General features: G+C 45.8%; 1 protein-coding gene across 5 annotated transcripts in view; it reads left to right on the top strand.

Moving 5' to 3' along the window:
• The window catches only part of kctd5b (potassium channel tetramerization domain containing 5b), a 39584-nt gene extending 20433 nt beyond the window's left edge, over positions 1–19151 (top strand). Inside the window, exons 2-7 of one of the 5 annotated variants that reach the window (XM_084323940.1) lie at positions 1254–1362; positions 2575–2666; positions 3918–4013; positions 4231–4335; positions 10026–10151; positions 16093–19151. In XM_084323940.1, the coding sequence (XP_084180066.1) occupies positions 1254–1362; positions 2575–2666; positions 3918–4013; positions 4231–4335; positions 10026–10151; positions 16093–16122 (558 nt within the window). In that variant the 3' untranslated portion in view covers positions 16123–19151. Of the gene's footprint in view, positions 1–1253; positions 1363–2574; positions 2667–3914; positions 4014–4230; positions 4336–10025; positions 10152–16092 lie in introns of all 5 variants that reach the window. The other 4 variants (XM_084323941.1, XM_084323939.1, XM_084323943.1 and 1 more) reach the window with 4 other exon arrangements.
• Positions 19152–23681: the final 4530 nt, after the last annotated feature.

Raw genomic sequence — 23681 nt, 5'->3', positions numbered from 1 at the left:
GCCAGCCCACCGCTTCTTTTCACCTGGCAGCGCGGACTCTCACAGGGAGAGTGTAACGTGTGGAAGGTCACACTACCTCCCTCCAAATCCTTCCCTTGCTGTGCAGGCGCCCCGACCGAACTGTAGGAGTCGCTGTTTACAACGACCAGGACCCACCCTCGCCGTGTTTCCCACCCTCGAACACAGCCAATTGTGTTAGTATGGACTAGGGGTGGGGGAAAAAATCGATACGTAGTATTATTATTATTGTATTATGCACATCGTTGCGGGCGAGACCCCCCGCATTTCACTGTATACCTGTATGCCGTGACAAATAAAACTCTTGTATATCTTGTATCGCGATACTTTGCGTGGCGATACTGTATCGATACAGGGACGCCAAGTATCGAAATTTTATTATTCATAAAACATTATTTATTTATTTTTGTATAAGGAAGTTGCATTGTTCATTTCAATACCTGTAATAGTACAGTAGTCCACACACACATGGAATATGACTGTAATACAAACAGTTCAGTTTGTCAGGTACATGTAACACCGATTACAGTGTTTACATCTGTCTGCTTGAGAAAATACCATGTTCTGCAATAAAAAAAATTGAAGTGAGATGAACAGACTGAACTTTATTTTATTAGATAAAACATGTTGACAAAGTTTTACTTTGCAGTTGAAAAAAGGTAATAAATTAAATGTGAGCAACAACAAAAAAATATCGCAATATTTTCAGCGTATCGCGATATATTTAGTATCGCGATACTATCGTATCGTGACGCAAGTATCGCGATCGTATCGTGAGGTCTGGCTATTCCCACCCCTAGTATGGATGGTCGGCCAACCCGGAAGCACCACAGCTGGATTCAATCCCACTGTCTCTGTGGTGGTAGACGGACGCTTAGTCCGCTGCACTACCCGGCCGCCCCCGTATCGATGGTCTGTGAGCCGCCCGTCTGCTCCTGCAAAACATCTCTGGTGATTTCATTAACCCTTTCACTGCCGCACTACAGAATGGTTAACCCTTTCACTGCGACAATACAGAAGGTTGACCCGTTCACTGCCACACGACAAAGGGGTCTGTAGTGTGATAGTAAAGGGGTAACCTTCTGTAGTGTGGTAGTGAAAGGGTTAAAGCCCACGTTTCAGCACTGACGATGACTTCATCTCCGATTCACCCAGGTCTCACGATGGATTAAATAAAAGAACTATACTAATATTGTCATTATCTTCTTTGTCTCTTCCATTTTCTCTTCTTTTAGGATGAAACCGGTGCCTATCTCATAGACCGAGACCCCACCTACTTTGGCCCGGTGCTCAACTACCTGAGGCACGGAAAGCTGGTGCTCAACAGGGACCTGGCTGAGGAAGGTGAGCCTCCACAGGACCTGAGCTTTGAGTACGGCTGCTGAGAGACTCACAGCTCAGACCCTCGTCGCCCTGCGTCAGTCCTGTTGCACTGTACATATTAATACTACAACTCTGTACACTAAGGCTGTCCCCGAAGCCTGTTTTTGGGATTCGAACTTCGTCAGGGTTTTGCGAACAAACGTTCGAAAAAATAAAATAAAATGTATATCCTCAAACTAAATCCTCAATTTGAATAAAGTGATTAATCTGATTAAATTAGTCTTTTTTTCTTTTATTAAATCAACTTCCTAGCCCAGGGAGAAGCCCCAGCCCAACTAAATCAAGTAAATCAACATTCTAATTAATATAACTCATTAGTTACTTCTACTATAATATTAGTGTAGCCTAATCTTTATCTGCAACTGTGAAGAAAAACCCCATTGGTTTAAACAGAATGAATAGGGAAAAAAAATAGTAATTTTTTTTAATAAAAAAATTAAAATTTGAATGTTGATTTAGAATTCGAATGCCAACGTAACGAACAAAGGTTTGAACGTTTGGGCTCAGCCCTACTGTACACACATCTGATTAGCACCATCACTCAGTAGGGCTGATTTATATATTTTAAACACCTCTACATTATATATTACAATTGCACTACTATAATTCTGTATATTCTTAACGTCTGTACATACCTGCACAATCCTTTTTACATATCTGTAGATATCCAATCCAATCCACTTTATTTATAAAGCACATTTAAAAACAACAAAGTTGACATGAAAAGATAAAAGCACACAATAAAAATGTATACAATATGTCACATAAAAAAGGCAGGTCTCTCAAAAAGATACTATATCTATATCTGTCCATGTCCCTTACCTACTCTTATTAGTTACGTTGCTGGCCAGTATGACTTACTACCATAGTGTCTTCATACCTTTTTATCACGGGTACATATTAATATTACAACTCTGTATGTACAGCTGATTAGCACTATTAGTCTGTAGACTGTACTAATTTATCTGTTTTATACCCAGTTTAATCACCTGTACATTGTATATTACTATTGCACTTTACTGTTACATTTGCACTCTCTGGTTGGATGCCAAACTTCTTTTCGTTGTACTGTACTTGTGCTGCATGATGACAATACATTTTAATATATTCTAATCTGTTGCACTTTGTCAAACTGTTGGCCTGATCCCAGTTGTGGTGGTCTCTTTTTTCAAGGTGTCCTAGAAGAAGCGGAATTCTACAATATCACTTCATTAATAAAGATAATCAAGGACAAGATCAGGGAACGTGACTGCAAAACAGATCAGGTGTGTAGATTTCGCCTGAATCTCCTGGTTTCTCTCTTTTTTTATATCCTCCAATCACAACCGTCGCTGTCCGACAGGCTGAGGGAACATGGGGCTGAGGGAACATAGGGCTGAGGGAACATAGGGCTGAGGGAACATAGGGCTGAGGGAACATAGGGCTGAGGGAACATGGGGCTGAGGGAACATAGGGCTGAGGGAACATGGGGCTGAGGGAACATAGGGCTGAGGGAACATAGGGCTGAGGGAACATAGGGCTGAGGGAACATAGGGCTGAGGGAACATGGGGCTGAGGGAACATAGGGCTGAGGGAACATAGGGCTGAGGGAACATGGGGCTGAGGGAACATAGGGCTGAGGGAACATAGGGCTGAGGGAACATAGGGCTGAGGGAACATAGGGCTGAGAGAACATAGGGCTGAGGGAACATAGGGCTGAGGGAACATGGGGCCGAGGGAACATGGGGCCGAGGGAACATGGGGCTGAGGGAACATGGGGCTGAGGGAACATGGGGCCGAGGGAACATGGGTCCGAGGGAACATGGGGCCGAGGGAACATGGGGCTGAGGGAACATGGGGCTGAGGGAACATGGGGCTGTAGGAACATGGGGCTGTGGGAACATGGGGCTGTGGGAACATGGGGCTGTGGGAACATGGGGCCGAGGGAACATGGGGCCGAGGGAACATGGGGCCGAGGGAACATGGGGCCGAGGGAACATGGGGCTGAGGGAACATGGGGTTGTGGGAAGATGGGGTTGTGGGAACATGGGGTTGTGGGAACATGGGGTTGTCCGACGGAAGCGGCAGTTGTGATTGGAGGATCGAGAAAAGAGGGCAGGTTTTATCCGTTTGTTTGAATAATTGGGCGTTCAATGTGTTTGTATTATGTTTGTTCAAGTAATTATTGTCTTCAATTTGATTGTACCTGTATGTTTGTTCAGATAATTGCAAAATTATTTAAATAATGGTGTAAAAAAAGAAGAGGGCAGGGTTTGCGTAGTTTTGACTGTTTTTTCCCACTCATCTTACACTCCCTTTATTTCTTTCTCCTCCCGTCCCTCTGTCCTCCCGTCCCTCTGTCCTCTCCTCCCTCTGTCCTCCCCTCCCTCTGTCTTCCGTCCCTCTGCCCGTCCCTCTGTCCTCCTCCCTCTGTCCTCCCCTCCCTCTGTCTTCCGTCCCTCTGCCCGTCCCTCTGTCTTCCCGTCCCTCTGTCTTCCCGTCCCTCTGTCTTCCCGTCCTCCCACCCCTCCCAGCAGGCTCCGGTGAAGCACGTGTATCGGGTGCTGCAGTGCCAGGAGGAGGAGCTGACTCAGATGGTCTCCACCATGTCCGACGGCTGGAAGTTTGAGCAGGTAAACCTCCTCTTCCTCTCGCGAGTCGACGGCAGCCAGTGCCTTCTCTCCGTGTGCTTCGCCTGTCCCGCTTATTAGCCTCACATTGCCCCCCCCCCCCCCTTAAGAGAATCCAATCCTCCCCAATTTACTGGAAATAAACACCCAGCAAATCTTTCTGACTGTCCGCATATACGTGATCGGGGCATCCCTTCTCTGCTCTGATTGGTTGTTGCAGCTTGTCAGTATAGGTTACGGGCGGGCCCAGCAGTCAGAGTTTCTGCTGATTGTATCAAGGGAGGTGAGAGTCGTGGAGCCTGCTTTGCCAAACCACAGCGGAGAGGTGTGTCCCACACAACTGTCTGTCCACTGGACTGCTCACCGCATGGTCCCCCTGTTGTTCATCCAACCCCCCCCCCCCCCCCCCCCCCCCCCACATTGGCCGTTGTTTGTCCCAACAGGTGTTGGTCATTTTGTTTTTTGTGGTTCTAGCTTGACGACACTTTTATGGTTTGCTTTTTACGTGCATATTTATATTATCTGTGGGTTCTATGCTACCGTACAACTTTCAGTGATGCTGCACCAGTTTTTAGGAATAGGTGGAATTGTAGGTATTATAGGTAACATATTTGACAGAACATTTACTCAAATTATTGAAAATATTCACACTCGTCAAAAGTAATTTCAAGCTGCGGTCGGTCGGCAACGTAGGAGAAATGGACCTGTCTCAAACCCTGCCCTCTTTTCTTGATCCTCCAATCACAACTGTCGCTTACCTCGGACAAACCAAGTTTGTCCGAGGTAAGCGACAGTTGTGATTGGAGGATCAAGAAAAGAGGGCAGGGTTTGAGACGGGTCAATTGGCAAGAGTGAGTTTACCTGCCCAGCCGAGACGGAGCGCCCAGAGGCACCGGCAGCTTTAAGCTGGATTTAAAAAGAATAATAATAATACCATTATATATATATATATAATTCCCAGCCTCTGTTCGGCAGGTGTTTTGCACACTGTGTACTCTTTGACGAGAAACGCGGTGGTGGTGGTACAAGGTCCTAATGCAGCAAGTATTACACAAGGTCCTCCTCAGCCAATACCATCAAAGGCTTATTTCTCCAAAGGGAACGCCTGCTGATTTGGCTATATCATGTTTCTAAGGGTGTGTGTGTGTGTGGGGGTCATCCCTATGTTCCCACAGCCCTATGTTCCCCACAGCACAGGTATGGCCGTTCCCTAATGCACACAACATGATGTTGCCGACCTTAACCCCCCCCCCTGCAGTAATAGTGATCATCTTGGCTTCCATGAATAGCAGCCATTTTAAACTGAGGGAACATAGAGCTGTGGGAACATGGGTCTGAGGGAACATGGGGCTGTAGGAACATGGGGCTGAGGGAACATGGGACTGAGGGAACATGGGGCTGTAGGAACATGGGGCTGAGGGAACATGGGTCTGAGGGAACATGGGGCTGTAGGAACATGGGGCCGAGGGAACATGGGGCTGTAGGAACATGGGGCTGTAGGAACATGGGGCTGAGGGAACATGGGGCTGTAGGAACATGGGGCTGAGGGAACATGGGGCTGTAGGAACATGGGTCTGAGGGAACATGGGGCTGTAGGAACATGGGGCTGTAGGAACATGGGGCTGTAGGAACATGGGGCTGTAGGAACATGGGGCTGAGGGAACATGGGGCTGTAGGAACATGGGGCCGAGGGAACATGGGGCTGTAGGAACATGGGGCTGTAGGAACATGGGGCTGTAGGAACATGGGGCTGAGGGAACAATTGGGTCTGAGGGAACATGGGTCTGAGGGAACATGGGTCTGAGGGAACATGGGGCTGTAGGAACATGGGTCTGTGGGAACATGGGTCTGAGGGAACATGGGGCTGTAGGAACATGGGTCTGAGGGAACATGGGGCTGTAGGAACATGGGGCTGTAGGAACATGGGGCTGTAGGAACATGGGGCTGTAGGAACATGGGGCTGAGGGAACATGGGGCTGTAGGAACATGGGGCCGAGGGAACATGGGGCTGAGGGAACATGGGGCCGAGGGAACATGGGGCTGAGGGAACATGGGGCCGAGGGAACATGGGGCTGTAGGAACATGGGGCTGAGGGAACATGGGGCCGAGGGAACATGGGGCTGTAGGAACATGGGTCTGAGGGAACATGGGGCTGTAGGAACATGGGGCTGTAGGAACATGGGGCTGTAGGAACATGGGGCTGTAGGAACATGGGGCTGAGGGAACATGGGGCTGTAGGAACATGGGGCTGAGGGAACATGGGGCCGAGGGAACATGGGGCTGTAGGAACATGGGGCTGAGGGAACATGGGGCTGAGGGAACATGGGGCTGTGGGAACATGGGGCTGTAGGAACATGGGGCTGTAGGAACATGGGGCTGTAGGAACATGGGGCTGTAGGAACATGGGGCTGTAGGAACATGGGGCTGAGGGAACATGGGGCTGTAGGAACATGGGGCTGAGGGAACATGGGGCTGAGGGAACATGGGGCTGTAGGAACATGGGGTTGAGGGAACATGGGGTTGAGGGAACATGGGGCCGAGGGAACATGGGGCTGTAGGAACATGGGGCTGAGGGAACATGGGGCTGAGGGAACATGGGGCTGAGGGAACATGGGGCTGAGGGAACATGGGGCTGTAGGAACATGGGGCTGAGGGAACATGGGGCTGAGGGAACATGGGGCTGTAGGAACATGGGGCTGTAGGAACATGGGGCTGAGGGAACATGGGGCTGAGGGAACATGGGGCTGTAGGAACATGGGACTGAGGGAACATGGGGCTGTAGGAACATGGGGCTGTAGGAACAGACACGCTCTCATTGTGGTAATAACTAGAATCCAAGGGCGCTGGTTGATATTGGTGGGCTCTTTTCTGCTGCGTCGATAAAGACTACACGCTTACTTTGTACCTTTCAGTTCCTAACAATGTGACCTCCTCTCGACAACAACAGGCCTCTGGCACCAACCTAATGAGATGCTGCGAGTCTGAACACGCACACCTGGGTACAGGAGGGTATACATGTAGCCTAGTGTACAACACACAATATCCAGAGCTAAAAAAAACATTCGGTCCAGAGTAGTCGTTGGTCTAAGCATGACTTTCCAAGATGGGAGCTTGTTTTACATGTTATCCTGCATGTGCATGCTGTTATGGTATATATATTCTTTTATCTTATTTAATCTTCATGTTTTAGTTTTTTTATGTGCATCCTTTTCTAAGGTAATTTTTTTTTTAATTCAGTATATGGTTTTCGCAGTGGAAATGACTTGTGACGTTATTCTAGTGAAAACTATTTATTGGTGCAAAGTTACAAACGAATGTATTGTTGCCCCCGGTGGTCAGTTTCGTGTACTGCATCGGTTCCACTGTTGATCTCATGCTACCATACAGAGTTATATGCAGGTGTATAAGTAGGTATATAGAAGGATGTGTGTGTATATATATTATGCAGTAAATATAAATGTGTGTATATATATATATATATACAGTATAGACACTATTGTACATGTTATCATAGTTATATATACAATGTACAGGTGATTAAACGTGGTATTAATTGGTGCTACGGAGTAATTACAATTCAATTGACAATCATACTTACAGAGAAGGAAAAAGCAACAGATTAACATGTAAAGTAATTGCACTGAAAAACCAATCTCTTCCGGTCACGCAGCTCAAACGATAACGCTCATATTCTAATGAGGGATTAGCATGAGGCACCGTCGGTCAGTGTCGTCGAGGACGGTGTTCAAGCATGAAGCACCATGGGTCAGGGTCGTCAGGGATCACTACTAGATGCTTAAAACCTCTTAACACGCAACGGCCCGTATACGGGCCCTCTTGAGGACGATTTGCCCACCGGCGCGACTTGCCACTTTGCCGACCTCTAGCGGCTCAGGTGTGCATATATTTTAATACAATATATATAATTAAAGCCCTATTTGTTGCCTGTCTTCTCGAGTTACATGCCGATATGTGAGGCATGCGAGTACACGGCATACACATAATAATAATAATTCATTTTATTTATATAGCGCTTCTCAATGACCCGAAGTCGCTGACAGTATTTAGGAACATAGTACAAAGAAGGCCCGATCACCAAAGTTTTTGAGTTTGGATGTCTGGACAGTGAGGGAGAGGCAGTGGAGGAGGACCGGAGGGAACGGGTGGGGCGGTAGGGAAGAAGGAGATCAGTCAGGTAGGGGGGGGGGCAGGCTGTGGAGGGCTTAAGACTTCAGGCTATGGACCCAGTGTGTTTTTCCAGCCATAATTATTTTGGAAATGTACTTTTTGATATTGCAACTACTACAGAAACATTTTCAGACCTTCTTATTGTATCAGAAACTTCAGAATGTTATCTTTCAAAAGAGACCAGGCTCATGCATGTGCTATAAATATAAAGTATAGTATTTTGGTTTGCAAAAGGAAGTATGCAGTCCTCAAGTTCAAGTAAAAAAAAATGGGGGCCACTTTTGGGGGCGCCAGTTAAGAGTTAAAGGAACACTCCCAACATTATGGGAAATGCACTTACCGTCTTCTCCAGAGTCGGACAAGAAGATGGAGACCAGTTAGCCTAGCTTAGCACAAATTAATGGAAGCGGATATGGACCACTGACCTAGCTGCGCTCTCGTTTTTAAGCTAGGCTAGTGGTCCGTATCCGCCTCCATTCATGCGTGCTAAGCTAGGCTATAGCATGCAGCCGGATAGCTTTCTACAGAAAGGAAACTGCTATATCTATCTTCTCGTCTGACTCCGGAGAAGACGGTGAGCGTGTTTCCCATAATGTCGGCGTGTTCCTTAAGACGATGAGCTTGTTTTTAAGTTTCAGGAATGTCTCCTAGCATGTCTGCTCTCTAGTGGTCCTTCTCTCCCATGTCTGCTCCTTGTGAACCAGCCCCCTGCACCTGTATGCTCCTCTAACTCTCTAGTGGTCCTTCTCTCCCATGTCTGCTCCTTGTGAACCAGCCCCCTGCACCTGTATGCTCCTCTAACTCTCTAGTGGTCCTTCTCTCCATGTCTGCTCCTTGTGAACCAGCCCCCTGCACCTGTATGCTCCTCTAACTCTCTCTAGTGGTCCTTCTCTCCATGTCTGCTCCTTGTGAACCAGCCCCCTGCACCTGTATGCTCCTCTAACTCTCTAGTGGTCCTTCTCTCCATGTCTGCTCCTTGTGAACCAGCCCCCTGCACCTGTATGCTCCTCTAACTCTCTAGTGGTCCTTCTCTCCATGTCTGCTCCTTGTGAACCAGCCCCCTGCACCTGTATGCTCCTCTAACTCTCTCTAGTGGTCCTTCTCTCCCATGTCTGCTCCTTGTGAACCAGCCCCCTGCACCTGTATGCTCCTCTAACCCTCTAGTGGTCCTTCTCTCCATGTCTGCTCCTTGTGAACCAGCCCCCTGCACCTGTATGCTCCTCTAACTCTCTAGTGGTCCTTCTCTCCCATGTCTGCTCCTTGTGAACCTCCTGTAACTCTGTAGTGGTCTTTCTCTCCGTGTCTCTATGCCACTCGTCGTGTGTCTGTTTTTAATTTTCCTTTGAGCAATTTCTTGACGTTGCTCAATGTCTGAGGCTCCACATTTTTCTACGCTCTTTTAAAATGTCATGATTTGCCGTTAGATTACAGCGGACAATGTTGTCTTTCTCTCTGACGTCTTTTATTGAGCTGAAACACGTCCTCTTCTGTTGGTTTGACGCTGCGTCACGTTTCCAGGTTTTCTCCACGGCTTTCGTGTTTTGTTCGTTCTCTCACTTCTGCTTCTCTTTGTGGACTAGCCTGGTTTTAGTCCTCATTTAGTCTGTCTGGGGCTGACTGTCTCTCTCTCTCTCTCTCTCCTCTGTATGTGTGCGTCTCTCTCTTTCTGTCTTTCTTTCTCTCTCGCTCTCTATCTCCGTCTCCATTTCTCTCTCCCTCCCCATCTCTCTCTATATATGTCTCGCTCTTTCTTTCTGTCTCTCTCGCTCTCCATCTCTCTCTCTCTCTCTCTCCCTCTCTCTCTCTCTCTCTCTCTCTCTCCTCCAGCTGGTCAGCATAGGCTCCTCCTATAACTATGGAAACGAGGACCAAGCGGAGTTCCTGTGTGTCGTCTCCAAGGAGCTCCACAACCAATCATACGGGACAAACAGTGAGCCCAGTGAGAAGGCTAAGGTGAGTGTGTGTGTGTGTGTATGTAACACTCCATCCATGGCGTTCATCTATGAATGATGGGCTGTGTTTGGATGTTTTTAACCAGCACTGTGAGGTCTCAGTGGGCTTGGTGATAAGTTATGCTTATTGATGGAAGGCTGCTATGAAGGAGCACTCTGTGGCTGTTCTGACTGCCTTCATAATAACCGGTCCTGCTCACAGGAAGTCACTGTGTTTTGGACTAGACTGCCTTCATAATAACCGGTCCTGCTCACAGGAAGTCACTGTGTTTTGGACTAGACTGCCTTCATAATTAATAACCGGTCCTGCTCACAGGAAGTCACTGTTTTGGACTAGACTGCCTTCATAATAACCGGTCCTGCTCACCGGAAGTCACTGTGTTTTGGACTAGACTGCCTTCATAATAACCAGTCCTGCTCACCGGAAGTCACTGATAAACTACAAAGTTGGTCCGAGTACTTTTTTCAACTCTGTATCTCAGAAGATACCTTGCCTGGTATCCCGTTCTCGCGTTATCCTATCAGGAGAGAGAGCTCCACACTGCAAAAATGGTCGGACAAAAAAACGGAAGTAAAAACTAGTTTTAAGCAAATAATGCTTATAATAATATCCTTGAAACAAGTACAATTATCTGCCAGCAAATTTGGCTTTGCAAGATTTCTTGAAATAAGTAAGAAATATCTAGGGTTCCCTCTCTTGATTGGATAAAGTGGGAAGGGAAACCAGAACATGTATTTTGGGTTTACTGCAGAGCAGGAGGGACTGGGAGACCCACGTTACTGACCAAACACTCTGATCAGTGAAGTCAGAATGTAGAGCCATTTAACACTTATCTTAACACTATCAGTGATTGCTGTCAGAATGTAGAGCTATTTAACACGTATCTTAACAAAATAAATTCCACATACTGCACCTTTTTTCTTAGCATTAGCCCAGCTCTAAGATTGTCATGTTAGATTTGACCAAAAATGAGAGAGAGAGAGAAAAAAACAAAAGTCTTAACCATTGTAATCCATGTCGGGAGGAAGATGACAGGTTTAGGGATTAGCGGGGCTATTAGTGACCATCGTCATTCTCTCCGTGGGCTTTAGGTAAATAGCAGCAGGCGCTGCCCTGGAGGAATTAAACCTGCCATCTGCAGGTCTCCATGTGGATCTACTACTCCACACACACACACACACACACACACACGTGTATCAACCTTCAGACCACTCTAATGATTACGTTGGAACAGTTGGTCGAGGTTAATCGGTCTTTAAGGACAGCACATTGTTTTTTTTCACACAAATCGCCCCATTGTCTTTGTACATTATCATAATAATATGTGAGATTAAGGTTGATGATATGATGGCACTCTTTAGGAGCGAGTTAAGACCGTTTCCCTTGGGGACGTCGTAGCAGCATGGAGGAGGGGAGGTACAGGTATGGGCAGCGTAATGGTAGAAATGCATAAATAAACAAAGATGACAATCAAATTTTATCTGAATGACTGAATATGGAAAATATGAGAGTAAACGGTGCAGATGAGGGTCTGTATGCCCCATCGGTTATATTTATGTTACATTTACAATTTGTCATTTAGCTGAACGCTTTTATCCAAAGCGACTTACAAGTTCTGTACGACAAGTCAGCAGGAAGGGTACAACTCTTTCAGCTGAGTAACAATGATCATCAAACGGTACAATAAATATAGGCAAACAATTTGTTTTATGTGTGTGTGTGTGTGTGTATGTATGTATATATAGACGATATGTAGACGTCTGCACTAGTGTAGTTGTACACTGGCTACACTGGGGGCGACAGTGATTCGGGAGGTAGAGCAGTCGTCTGGTAATCCAGAGGTTTCCCGGTTCGATTCCCGCTCCTCCCGGGCAGCGTGTCGAAGTGTCCTTGAGCAAGACACTTAACCAACCCCCTAACTGCTCCCTATGAGCAGGTGGGCACCTTGCATGGCAGCCTTTACCGCCCGTCGGACTGTGTGAGTGAACGGGTAAAATGTGAGGAACAAATTGTAAAGCGCTTTGGATAAAAGCTGCTATATAAATGCAGCCATTTACAAGGTACCCTAATCGGCCCTTGTGGCTTCAACCCTCCGATGAAGAGGAATGTTCGGGCGGGTGTTTTGATTCTGGGTAGATGGAGAAGTTGGGGGGGGGTGGGGGTGTGTATGTTGAGTAATGTTGACCCCCCCCCCCCACCACCACCACCTTTTGTTTTGATATTATACCCCCCCCCCCCCCTCTAACATTACATCTCCATTCATTTCCGTTGTTGTAAGCCTTGCCTTCTCTGTGTGTTCTTCCTGCCCCTCTGCACGCTGCATGCCGCTCAGAGCGAGGACGAGGAGACGGATTATCAAATGCATGACTCTGATTAGGGTTGAGTACTTTATGACTCTGTGGTGAGCGCTCGGCTCTCTCAGGCCCCGCCCCCCCCCCCCTTGCCCTGCCCCATATTCTAGGGGTGTGACGATTCACCCGGGACACTATTTGATTCGCTACAAATCGAGGCTTCTCACGGTTCGATATTATCACAATATTTTTAACATTTTTGGATATCCAGTCTCACACACACACTACCGATTTCATTATGTCTTGCTCTGCCGCCATAAGGATGCACAGCAATATATCCGATGCTTAATGCGTATCGTCGGTCAAAACAGTCGGTTACCATTTGTAATAATTACATTACCTCCACTCTGTCTGCAGCAGGTCTTTACACGCATGGAACGTATCGATAGTCTATTGATAGTCTACGCAAAGTGGGCGACATGTTGTTGGCACAATTTGGAAACGCACAAACCACTGTCATCTTTTGGATAACCCTAAGCTAACAAACTTGTCGCGGTAATGTGTGTACTATCCATGCTCCACAGTTTCCAGCTTCCTGCAACAGCTCTCATCTCGCATTATTTCGGAGTGAGATTTCAAAGCGAGTTTTCTGTTTAATTGGCAAAAAATTGCACTTTTGGTGGATGTATTTGGTGGTGACCAAATTTATCAAATTAAATAAAATAAAGAATCAAGCAACCTCAAAAACCACTCATTCATTTGAAGTGGCGAGTAATCGATTACTCACGCCCTAATGTCAAATACCACAATCTTATCCATTCTGCCACCTGAAACTGATCCAATTCAGATGACAAAGTGTGGGTATTTAAGCTACGAGTGAGTTCACAGTTCACACCAAGGCGCGTTGCAAGGTTTCAACCGACTCATGTCGTCAGGTTTTCATATTGCAGTATTTGAATATGTTGTCACGCCCCTAAGATATCCCGCTGCCTCTCATCCCTCCCCACGCCTCTGGGACCCTGTTCACGCCACTGACCACCAGTCACATCTGTCTTCGGAGAGAGCTCTACTCGAAAAACTGATGCTTTTGATAGTTTAAACGGGACAATCTGGTTTTGAATCGAACTTCTCTCTGCCAAAGGCACTAACTAAACCAAAGCTACATAAATTAAGATATAGTCGGGTCCATAAATATTTGGACTTTTGACAAAATTTTCATAATTGTGTCTCTGTAAACCACCGCGATGGATTTGAAATGAAACGATGATGTGCTTTAAGTGCAGACCTTCACCTTTTTAATTTACGTCCAAATCAGGTAAACGGTGTAGGAATTTCAACAGTTTCTACATGTGCACCCCCTGTTTTTTTAAGGCACCAAAAAGTTATTGGACAATTGGCTGCCCAGCTGTTCCAAAGAATTATTAATATTTATGGACCTGACTCTACATATTCTGTCCCTTAACACCTCTTTCGTACTTTTACACCGGAGCTCTCTTTGAAGCCAAGCGTGAAAAGCTGCATCTCGTGGTGAAAACCAGGTCCCTTTTCTGCTCAGACGCTCACAACCTTGGTCTACTGACGGTATCTTCTTTAGCTGCTGCCTGTGGTTTTGCTGCTAACCTTGATTCATATTCACCCTGGCATTCATCACAAGAGCCCCCCCTTATCTCTCCCAGAGCAGAGAGAATGACCAAGGTGATATATAGAGTGCTTTTTACATAAGTAAGTGGATAACCTGACTATATGAAACTGGATTATATTATTGCAGGGATATCAATAGTATATCAATACTAGCCAGGATACATGTAAACGCCTCAGCCTGTTAATTTAGATTAGATTCTAATGTATTGTCATCATACAGCACAAGTACAGTACAACGTAAAGAGGTTTGGCAAAGTGCAATAGTAATATACATTGTACGGGTGATTAAACTGGGTATAAAATATATAAATTAGTACTACAGAGTGTAATAGTGCTAATCAGATGTATGTACAGGTTTGTAATAGTAATATGTACAGTGATGCAGGTATAAAGACACTATGGTAATAAGTCATACTGGCCAGCAGTGTAACCTAGTAAGGGATATGTACAGATAGCTACAGATATGTAAAAAGGATTATATGCCGGTATGTACAGACAGATATGGCTATACATATATATGCAGTAAATATTTATAGCATTATTGTACATGCTATCATACAGTTATATGGGTAGACTATAGTACGCGGTAGGTAGTTATTACAGTGTAGGGCCGCTGTAGACTGTGAAAGCAGTAGGTAGAGCTTACTGATGTATGCAGGGTTTTCATGAGCAGGAGATGAAAGCCGCTTATAAACACCTTTCCGTCGACCATAACCCGGGGCTATTGGCCCGTTATCCCAAATTCTCTTCCACCGCCACGCCTTTTCCGAGACCAAGGTTGACCGACTAGCACGTCCCAACGCTCCCCTTTGAGAAGAAACTCCACCAGACTTCAATCACCAGATTCCTAAAATAGCAGCACGATCCTTTCTTCCTTTATCATCCCCCTGCATCTTATCATCCCACCCCTCTCCTCCCCAGCCCCCCCCCCCCTCTCTCTCTCTTAGTGTCTCTTTGAGCTTCTGTACGTAGAGTACCTGATGATTTATGCATGTCTGCTGCTGGGCAGGGGGGTGGGCAGTGCTGCAGCAGTGAATAATGTTACTGGGGAGAAGGTTAGAACCGTAGGCCTTTCCCTGCACTGTTGTGATGACGTTGACATGTTGACAAGTTAGTGGCATCTTAGTGTTTACAGGGTATCTGTGGGGTATTAAAAATTATTCAATTCTCAATTTAAAGCCTTAAAAGGTATTAAAAAAAATAAATGTCATTGAATTTCACAGGTATTACATTTTTGGTGAGCAGCCCGGCTGTCTAGATGAAATAATATTAAATGTTTTTTTGTATTTTAAATCTGTTTTTTATTTTTTTGGAGCTTGGTGAGTCTGGCGAGAGCTTGGTGAGAGCTTTGTGTGTCTGACGAGAGCTTGGTGCGTCTTACGAGAGCTTGGTGCGTCTGGTGAAAAAAAAAAAAACCCTAAATGGTAATGGTAAAGCCCCTGCTTACCTAGCAGACCTCCTCACCCCCTATACCAACGCCAGGGCCCTCAGATCGGCTGACAAGGGTCTCCTAACCACTCGTAGGTCTAACTTCAAGTCTAGGGGGGGACGTGCTTTTGCGGTCGCAGCCCCTGACCTCTGGAACAGCATCCCCATGTCCATTAAATCTGCCCCCTCCATCGAGTCTTTTAAATCAAAACCCACCTATATCGCCTGGCCTTCCCTGACTCACTTTGACTCTTGCCGTACTTGTTGACGTTATTCTGTTTTTCCTTTGTCTATCCGTTGATTTTATTTTATTTTTCTGTTTATTTTATACTTTTCTTTGTACTTAGCTTAGCTATGTGAAGCACTTTGGTTTAAACGTGCTATACAAATAAATTTGATTGATTGATTGATTGATTGGCGAGAGCTTGGTGCGTCTGGCGAGAGCTTGGCGAGAATTTAAATTGGCGCGCAAGCATTACATTTTGCTCTGTGGTATTAAAAAGGTCTTGAATGTAACCTGTTGAAACCTGCAGATGCCCTGGTTTAATGACTGAGCCTAACGAGCCTTGTTGTCTCTGCAGATCCTCCAGGAGAGAGGCTCCCGGATGTGAGGAGGACTCAGTATTACAAGCTCCTGCGTTGTGACACAAACATATCATCTGTGTGGAGGAACGCTTTGGCACAAAGGAGATTTTAAGGGGGGGAGGGGGAGGGGTATGTTTTTGTTATTGTGTTTTCCCTCCATTTTCTTTTTTTATTATTATTATTTCTTTATGTAAATAAGTCTGTTTACTGACTTTTTTGTTTGTGCCTGTACAGTTAAACTGGACTTTCTGAATTGGCAGCAAGAGATTTCTTTTCATTTCTTTTTTTTCCTCAACTAAAAATATGGAATTGTAATCTTGATGTTTTCTGCTACAAGATGTGGCCGTGGCGACACGAACACGATGGCCAGTGATTCACTCAGGGTCATCGAGTTCCTTCTTGATGCTCCAGCTCCACAGTCTTGTAAGGGATCTTTACGGTCTTCGTAACTCAAAAGGTATCAACTTCAGAAATCTATCTTTTTAGATGAATCGCGCCGTTAAGAAGGGAATTACTCGTGCATGTTAGCACACGGCGAGAGAAGGGCCATTACAGGGGGATTTCAGATAATTTTTTTTTACATTCACAACTCTATCTCAAAACTAGAAAACACATTAACCAATCCGTGAAGGCCATGAAGAGGATCTGTGGAGCACACCGGCCAATGAACACGAGACAGAATTAGTAGCTAGTTGGTCAGTGGCTTGGCTCTAGGATTATTCTCTAGATGACATCACAGATTAGTCGTTACATTTATTTAACATTTTCATTAACCTGTCCCAATAGGAATTCATTTTTTTTTTTTTTTTAATTTTTTTTCCCAGGATGATTTTCATTTTCACAGAAACGGGGGTGGTTTAAGTAGTAAGTCTGGATGATCTGAATGCGTAGGGTAAGGGTTATAGTTGGTTAACTTGACCTCTTATGTTTTTCTAACCTGGTTTACTTTGTAAGCTAGGGGGAGCATCTTGTTTTTTCGCTAGGGGGAATTTTCTTTTTGCGCAGAAGGCTTTAGGATTGGAAATATCTTTTTGAAGACAACGGTGAAGGAATATCTGTTCATATCCCATCGGTTTTGTGATGTAAATAATCTTAAATCCAATATTAATATTTAACTCTTTAAAATAAAACGCACGTTTTGTACACTGTATAGAAGACACGACTTCAAATAGAGGTCGTTTATACTGGATCTTTTAAAAGCTAGAGAATCTCGACGATGTTAACTCGAGTTTTGCATTGTTTGTACAGGATATTACACCTATTATTAAGATTTGTAAGTTAGGATCGAAATGGTTTATGACATATGTTTTTTTTTTGTCTTTTTAATTTCCTTTTCCACTGAGCACATGCCTGGAACATCTTTTTGATATCCAATAACAAAAAAAAACTATACCTTGGCTGACTACAAAGTTGACTGTTATGCAGTGTGATGCGTTTCTTTGAAAGACTTTTTAAAATTGTGTAGAATTCCTACACAGCATTACAAGCACTACAGTGAGAAAAACACTGCACACAATGCTTTTAAACCTGCAGTGTTAAGACGTGTAAATACTGCATTTTAAAGAACACTTTTATATATATATATAGAAAGTTGTTTCAGGTTTTCGAGGGCGTGGTTTGGAGATTTTCATTCACAAATAATCATTTATAGTGTTGCCTTTCTTCTGCTTTTTCCCCCCCAGTGACCAAAATCCCAACGTCTTCTGTGTATTTGTACACATTGGCGCTTTTGTCGGGGAAGGAGTGAACCTTTCTTACAGGCTGGCACACTGTACACACATTGTACACACACACACACACCTGTCAACCGCTCACAAACCTCCTTTTACACGTATACAAACACTTGACGGAGAAGTGAGAGGGAAAGAAAAAACACAATTTTATAACGTTAGGGACAAATGTTATGGATGCATGTTATTTTGATACACACACACACACACAAGGGCTTTTAAAAGTGCAAAATCTCGAGATCTGCGAAGCGGTTCAATCAAAATAAGAAGAAAAGTGGAGTGTATTTTTTTCCTGCCAGAGGCTAGGCTCATGTTTACATTTGCTATAGCTATAGTATTCAAAAGCCTTCCAATTATACTGTGTCTTGCACTCCCTCCTCACACACCTTAAGATAGTCCGACTCGTCTCGACTATAATAGCAATGGCAACTAGCACCCCCCCCCCCCCCCTCCCGATGAACTGAAACCTCTTGTAAATAGTAGACTGTTTGTCGTTATCGTCCTCGTAAGACACGCGACCCCTTTCCACCTCCCTGCTTGTTGAGCGTTGCAGACAATCCTGGTTCCCCCCGTCGTGACGGTAGTAACATTACTCATTTTGAAATGGTGAGTGACTTTAGGCGTGACGGTAGTAACATTACTCATTTTGAAATGGTGAGTGACTTTAGGCGTGACGGTAGTAACATTACTCATTTTGAAATGGTGAGTGACTTTAGGCGTGACGGTAGTAACATTAGCATCATTTTGAAACGGGTGAGACTTTAGTCATGCTCGGAGCACAGCCGGCCTGTTTTTGGTCGACTTCTTTGAGCCTCGTTGCGGTGAGATATCTAATAGCGGTGTGTTTTCTATTTAGTTTTGCTTGATTCCATCTCTTTAACTTTTATCATTGGTTGTACTTTTGGTCTGAGCTGTTAAACTCGGGCGCCTGCATCACCCCCAATGCCCTTCCCCACTGGTGGTCTCGTTGGGAGTTTGGCTTCCAACATTTAATGCCATGCATAAACGTATCAGAAATCTGTAGCCTAACACTTGTAAGTGCCCAGTTTATTTCGATAATGCATTCGGTTCAATAACCACAGACCACTGTAATGCATGATTGAAGATGCCCACACTTAGTAATTCCAGGGGGGATGAATGTGTCATTTTCCCTCAAACTGACAATGATTTTGATGATAATGATGAGTAAGTACAGAAAATCACTTTTAACTTCTATATGATCTTATGCAATGTTTAGAAATGTACAAGAATATGTGATATAACTGGGATAGATCTATATGGTCTTGCATAAGGTAAACCCAATAAAAAAAACTGTTTGTCATTCACATTGTGTGTGGATTCATTCTCCTACATGTTGGTCTTTATTTTCCCCCAGAGAATCTTGATTCGGCTACATGGGTGCTCTATACAGATCTCTGCCAGAACATAGACCAGACCTACCTAGAAGAATGCACTCTGTAGACCTCAATCAAGGCCTAACGAGCTCCCCAGTTGCTGTTACTTTCACATGCAACATTATTTGATTAATTGAAACCTTTATTTATAGGTTTTACCCTCATTTGCAATGCTGTCGATATTACAAGTTCAAATAATTCAGAAAACATATATAAGCGATAAGACTTTTGCATAAATAGGACAAAACACACACATTTAAAACTGGTAGGGAGGTTTGTGATCATGTTTTAAATTGTCCAGAGGATGGTGTAGTATTGATTTTTAGAGTAGGTTGAAGATCATCCCAGGAAGCTGGTGCATCAAAACAAAAGGCAGACTTGCCAAGTTCAGACTGAACTCATGGGAATTGTAAACCAATCATTTGATTAGATTAAAATGTATTGTCGTCATGCAGCACATACAATGAAATGTTTGGCATCCAACCAGAGTGCAAATGTAACAGTAAAGTGCAGTAGTAATATACAATGTACAGGTAATTAAACTGGGTATAAAATATATAATTTTTTACTGGAATGGTGCTAATCAGATGTATGTACAGTGATGCACTATATAAAGTATAAAGACTATGGTAGTAGTAAGGCATACTGGCCAGCAGCGTAACTAGTAAGGAATATGTATAGATATAGTATCTACAGATATGTAAATGTATGTATGATTATATTCAGGTCCATAAATATTTTGACATTGACAATTTTCACAGTTTTGCCTCTGTACACCATACGGTAAGAATATATAGATATATACGGTATATATAGCATTATTGTACATGCTATCATACAGAGTTATATGGGTTTTATGCATGTGTATAAATAGGTATATAGAAGGATTGTATGCAGTTATATTCATATATGGATATATATATATGCTGTAAATATATACCTGTATATAACTATGATGGCATGTACAATAATGCTATATATAAGTAAGTATATAGAAGGATTATATGCAGGTATATTCAGACTTATATATATATGCTGTAAATAAGGTGTATATACACCACTATTGTACATGCTATCGTACAGAGTTATATGGGTAGACTAGTATGGGGTAATTATGATTTTGAGCAGCTCAAATAAGTCCATAATTCCAGTCTAGCATCATTGTGATATACAGTATGGTGGCAATTTTCCATTAATGGCCATAAAAATAAATGGATACCGACGCCTATTCTGTCTGTCTGATAGAAGAGACCGACCTAACTCATCGTACAGGATGCACTGATGCCGTAACGATCACGGTTCTGCCATGTTAACCCTTTCACTGCCACACTACAGAAGGTTAACCCTTTACTATCACACTACCAAGGTTAACCGTCTGTAGTGTGATAGAACCCACCTCACCCCTGCCCACTTTGACAACCTAGGATGGCTTAGAGTAGACGACAGAGTACAGCAACTTGCAATGGGCCTGGTCTACAAGATACACTACACGACCAAGGTACCCATGTACATGGCAAAATACTTCCCAAAGGTCAGTGAATACCACGATCACAACACCAGAGGGAGCTCCACAAATCATGTTAAACCCAGATTCGGCTCAAATAAGGGACTAAACACGTTTCGCAATTATGCCACATCAATGTGGAACGCCCTACCCAAAGCTGTAAAGGAATGTGGATCACTACCCACTTTCAAAACCTCTCAAGGGACACCTACGGGAGACTGCAATTCAACACTGGCCCCTGTAAATATCCTAACCCAACCCCCTCCAATGTACAGTCATTTACCTAGTATGGTTTTGTCAATAGTCCAATGTACAATTTTGTTTGTTTGTACAGTGTCTCCCCCCCCCCCCCTCAATGTACAAACACTTCCTCGTAAAACCGTTTCCAGGAAAAGATTTCCCAAGGGAACTCAGGGCCACTTAAGAGCGGGATGCTTAGCCAGTACTCATATAACTAGGTTATATACATAACCTGTCGTTATATTATCGTACTTGGCCATCGTGTCCCGCTCTTAAGCCTATCGAGATATGGGGTAGAGCGGACGCGAGGCCCGACAGATGTACCCCCTGAGGACCCGTAAGCCCACATCAAGGGGTTGGGGAGTCCCGTCACCCCATCCTTCCTAATGAAGGGGGGGCGCAGTCAACTCCACCCGAGTGCGAGCAAGAGGGAACTAGAACCCCTTGAACACACAGCACAGGCGGAACCACGTGTGACCCAACACACTGGCCCATACCCACACACTCCTGCTACCCTACCAAAGGACGGGAAGCAGGAAAGGCCACAGACCCCAGAACCGCCTGGGAGACAGAACCCCCGGTCATGTCCATGAGGTAAAACCTTACAAAGGGGCCCGGGGAGGACCATGAAGCTGCAGCACAGATGTCCTCCACCGAGGTCCCACCCAGCAGAGCGGCAGAGGCAGCCACCCCACGAGTGGAGTGTGCCCTGACGCCCCCAGGGGGATCCAGCCTGGCCAACGTGTAGCAGAGGGCAATGCCCTCGCACAACCAATGGGACAGGCGCTGTTTCGATAGTGCCTTACCGGCATGAGAACCACCGTGACAGACAAAAAGCTGATCGGTGACCCTGAGGTCCTGAGTACGGCTGAGGTAAATTCCCAAAGCACGGACCGGACATGACAGGTGAAGGCCCGCATCTAACTCACTAGCGTGAGGAGGCGGATGAAACGCCTGAACCACAATATCCCTGGAGCGTAAGAACTCCGGATATTTTTAGGCACGAAGGCAGGATTAGGCCGCAGAGTGGCACCGCAATCGGAACGAAAGACAGGCACTCTGGTCGTACCGAGAGAGCACAAAGCACACCCACGCGTTCAGCGGAGGTGACGGCCAGCAAGAACGCGGTCTTGAACGACAGCTGTTCCAACGGCGCTTGCTCAAGAGGCTCAAACGGGGCCAAGGACAACCGACCGAGGACCAATTGAAGATCCCAACTCGGAGCCAAAGAGCGTTTTACCGGCTTAACGCGTCGGGCGCCAAGCAGGAAGCGCTTCACAAGAGGGTCGCTGAACAAAACATCACCCTCAAATCCCTCATGATAAGAGGATATAGCTGCTGCATATACCCTCACCGTCGAAGCCGACAGTCTATCAAGGAGAGACTGGAGGTAACAAGGACAGTATCCAGGGGGCAGGACACCGGTCCCTGCCCCCGCCTTACACCACTCTTGGAACATACGCCATCCGCCCGCGTAAGAGCGACAGAGGCGTACCCGTCCCAACAACTGACCTAACAGATGTATGGGGAAAGAATCCCAGGCGGCACGGCATCGGTCCCAGACCTGCCTGGCTATGTCCGGACGTAATCCCCACCTGTCAGGATGAGGACCGCCCTGCGACAGTACACCTGTACCCACATTCACCCTGCCGGGGATGTGGGGAGCCCTCAGGCCGCGCAGATGGAGGACGCCCATAGCCCGCCGCCTGGTGCAGATGGGGGGAGCGTACTCCTCCCCGTCTGTCGATATACGACACTGACGTCGTATTGTCCGTCCTGATCAACACCGTTTGAGGACCAGAAGGACCGCTTTCAATACCAACACATTGAACGTAGCGCAGACCGGGCAGCATGGTTTGCCACCTGCCCCCTACTGCGTTAGCCCGACGCGTCACCAGCGAGGGAGGCGTCGGTGAAAAAACGTGACGTGAGACAGCGCCGTAACCGTCCTAGGACGGAACCTCCCGAGCGTGTCGACAACACGCTCTGAGAGGGATGCCCATAGCACTCCAACCGTTGACTGGGAAGAGGAGTACTCTACTTCCAGTCTACAGCAAACCCCAGGCTGGTAGGGACCTGCCTGGTACGAGACCCGACGATCCACCTTGACCGCGAAGGACCAGAACGTCGTCAGGGCAGAATACACTTCGTAACCCCTGACGACGCAGAGGCCCCAGTGCGGCCTCCACGCACTTGGTGAAGATGCGGGGAGCCAGAGAAAACCGAACAGCAGCCTCTGGTACTCATACGCTAACCCTGCAAAGGAAGCGTAGGTAAGCCCTAGGATGGAAGATCGGAGATGCGAATACGCATCCTACAGGTCTATGGAGGAGAACCAGACCCCCACCTGACAGTGTTCAACAGGTAGGAGACGATCCAAAAAATGCTGAACCTTCCCATGGGACAGGTCCAGCATGGGTCTGACACCCCCCCCCCCTCCCGATTTCTCAGGCACCAGAGAACACCGGGAGGAGACCGCCACGACGATGGCTTGCTTCGTCCACAGAGATTGGATCTTGTTGACCAGAGCTGTCACTGCGGGTGACCCTGACAATAGGGTCTGTAGCAAACCTGAAAACGGGTGGGGTTGTCTAAACACAAGTCCCCGCCTCAGCGTTCTCTCCATCCACCTCGACATATGGTACTGCCGTAGTCATATGTGATGACACTCCCAACGCACCCGCCGCCATGTGGCGCAGGTCCGCCAGGAACTGTAG

Source organism: Notolepis coatsorum, assembly GCF_963971535.1.
Source record: "Notolepis coatsorum genome assembly, chromosome: 10".
NCBI classification, from domain to species: domain Eukaryota; kingdom Metazoa; phylum Chordata; class Actinopteri; order Aulopiformes; family Paralepididae; genus Notolepis; species Notolepis coatsorum.
This window is presented reverse-complemented; position numbering and strand designations above follow the sequence as displayed.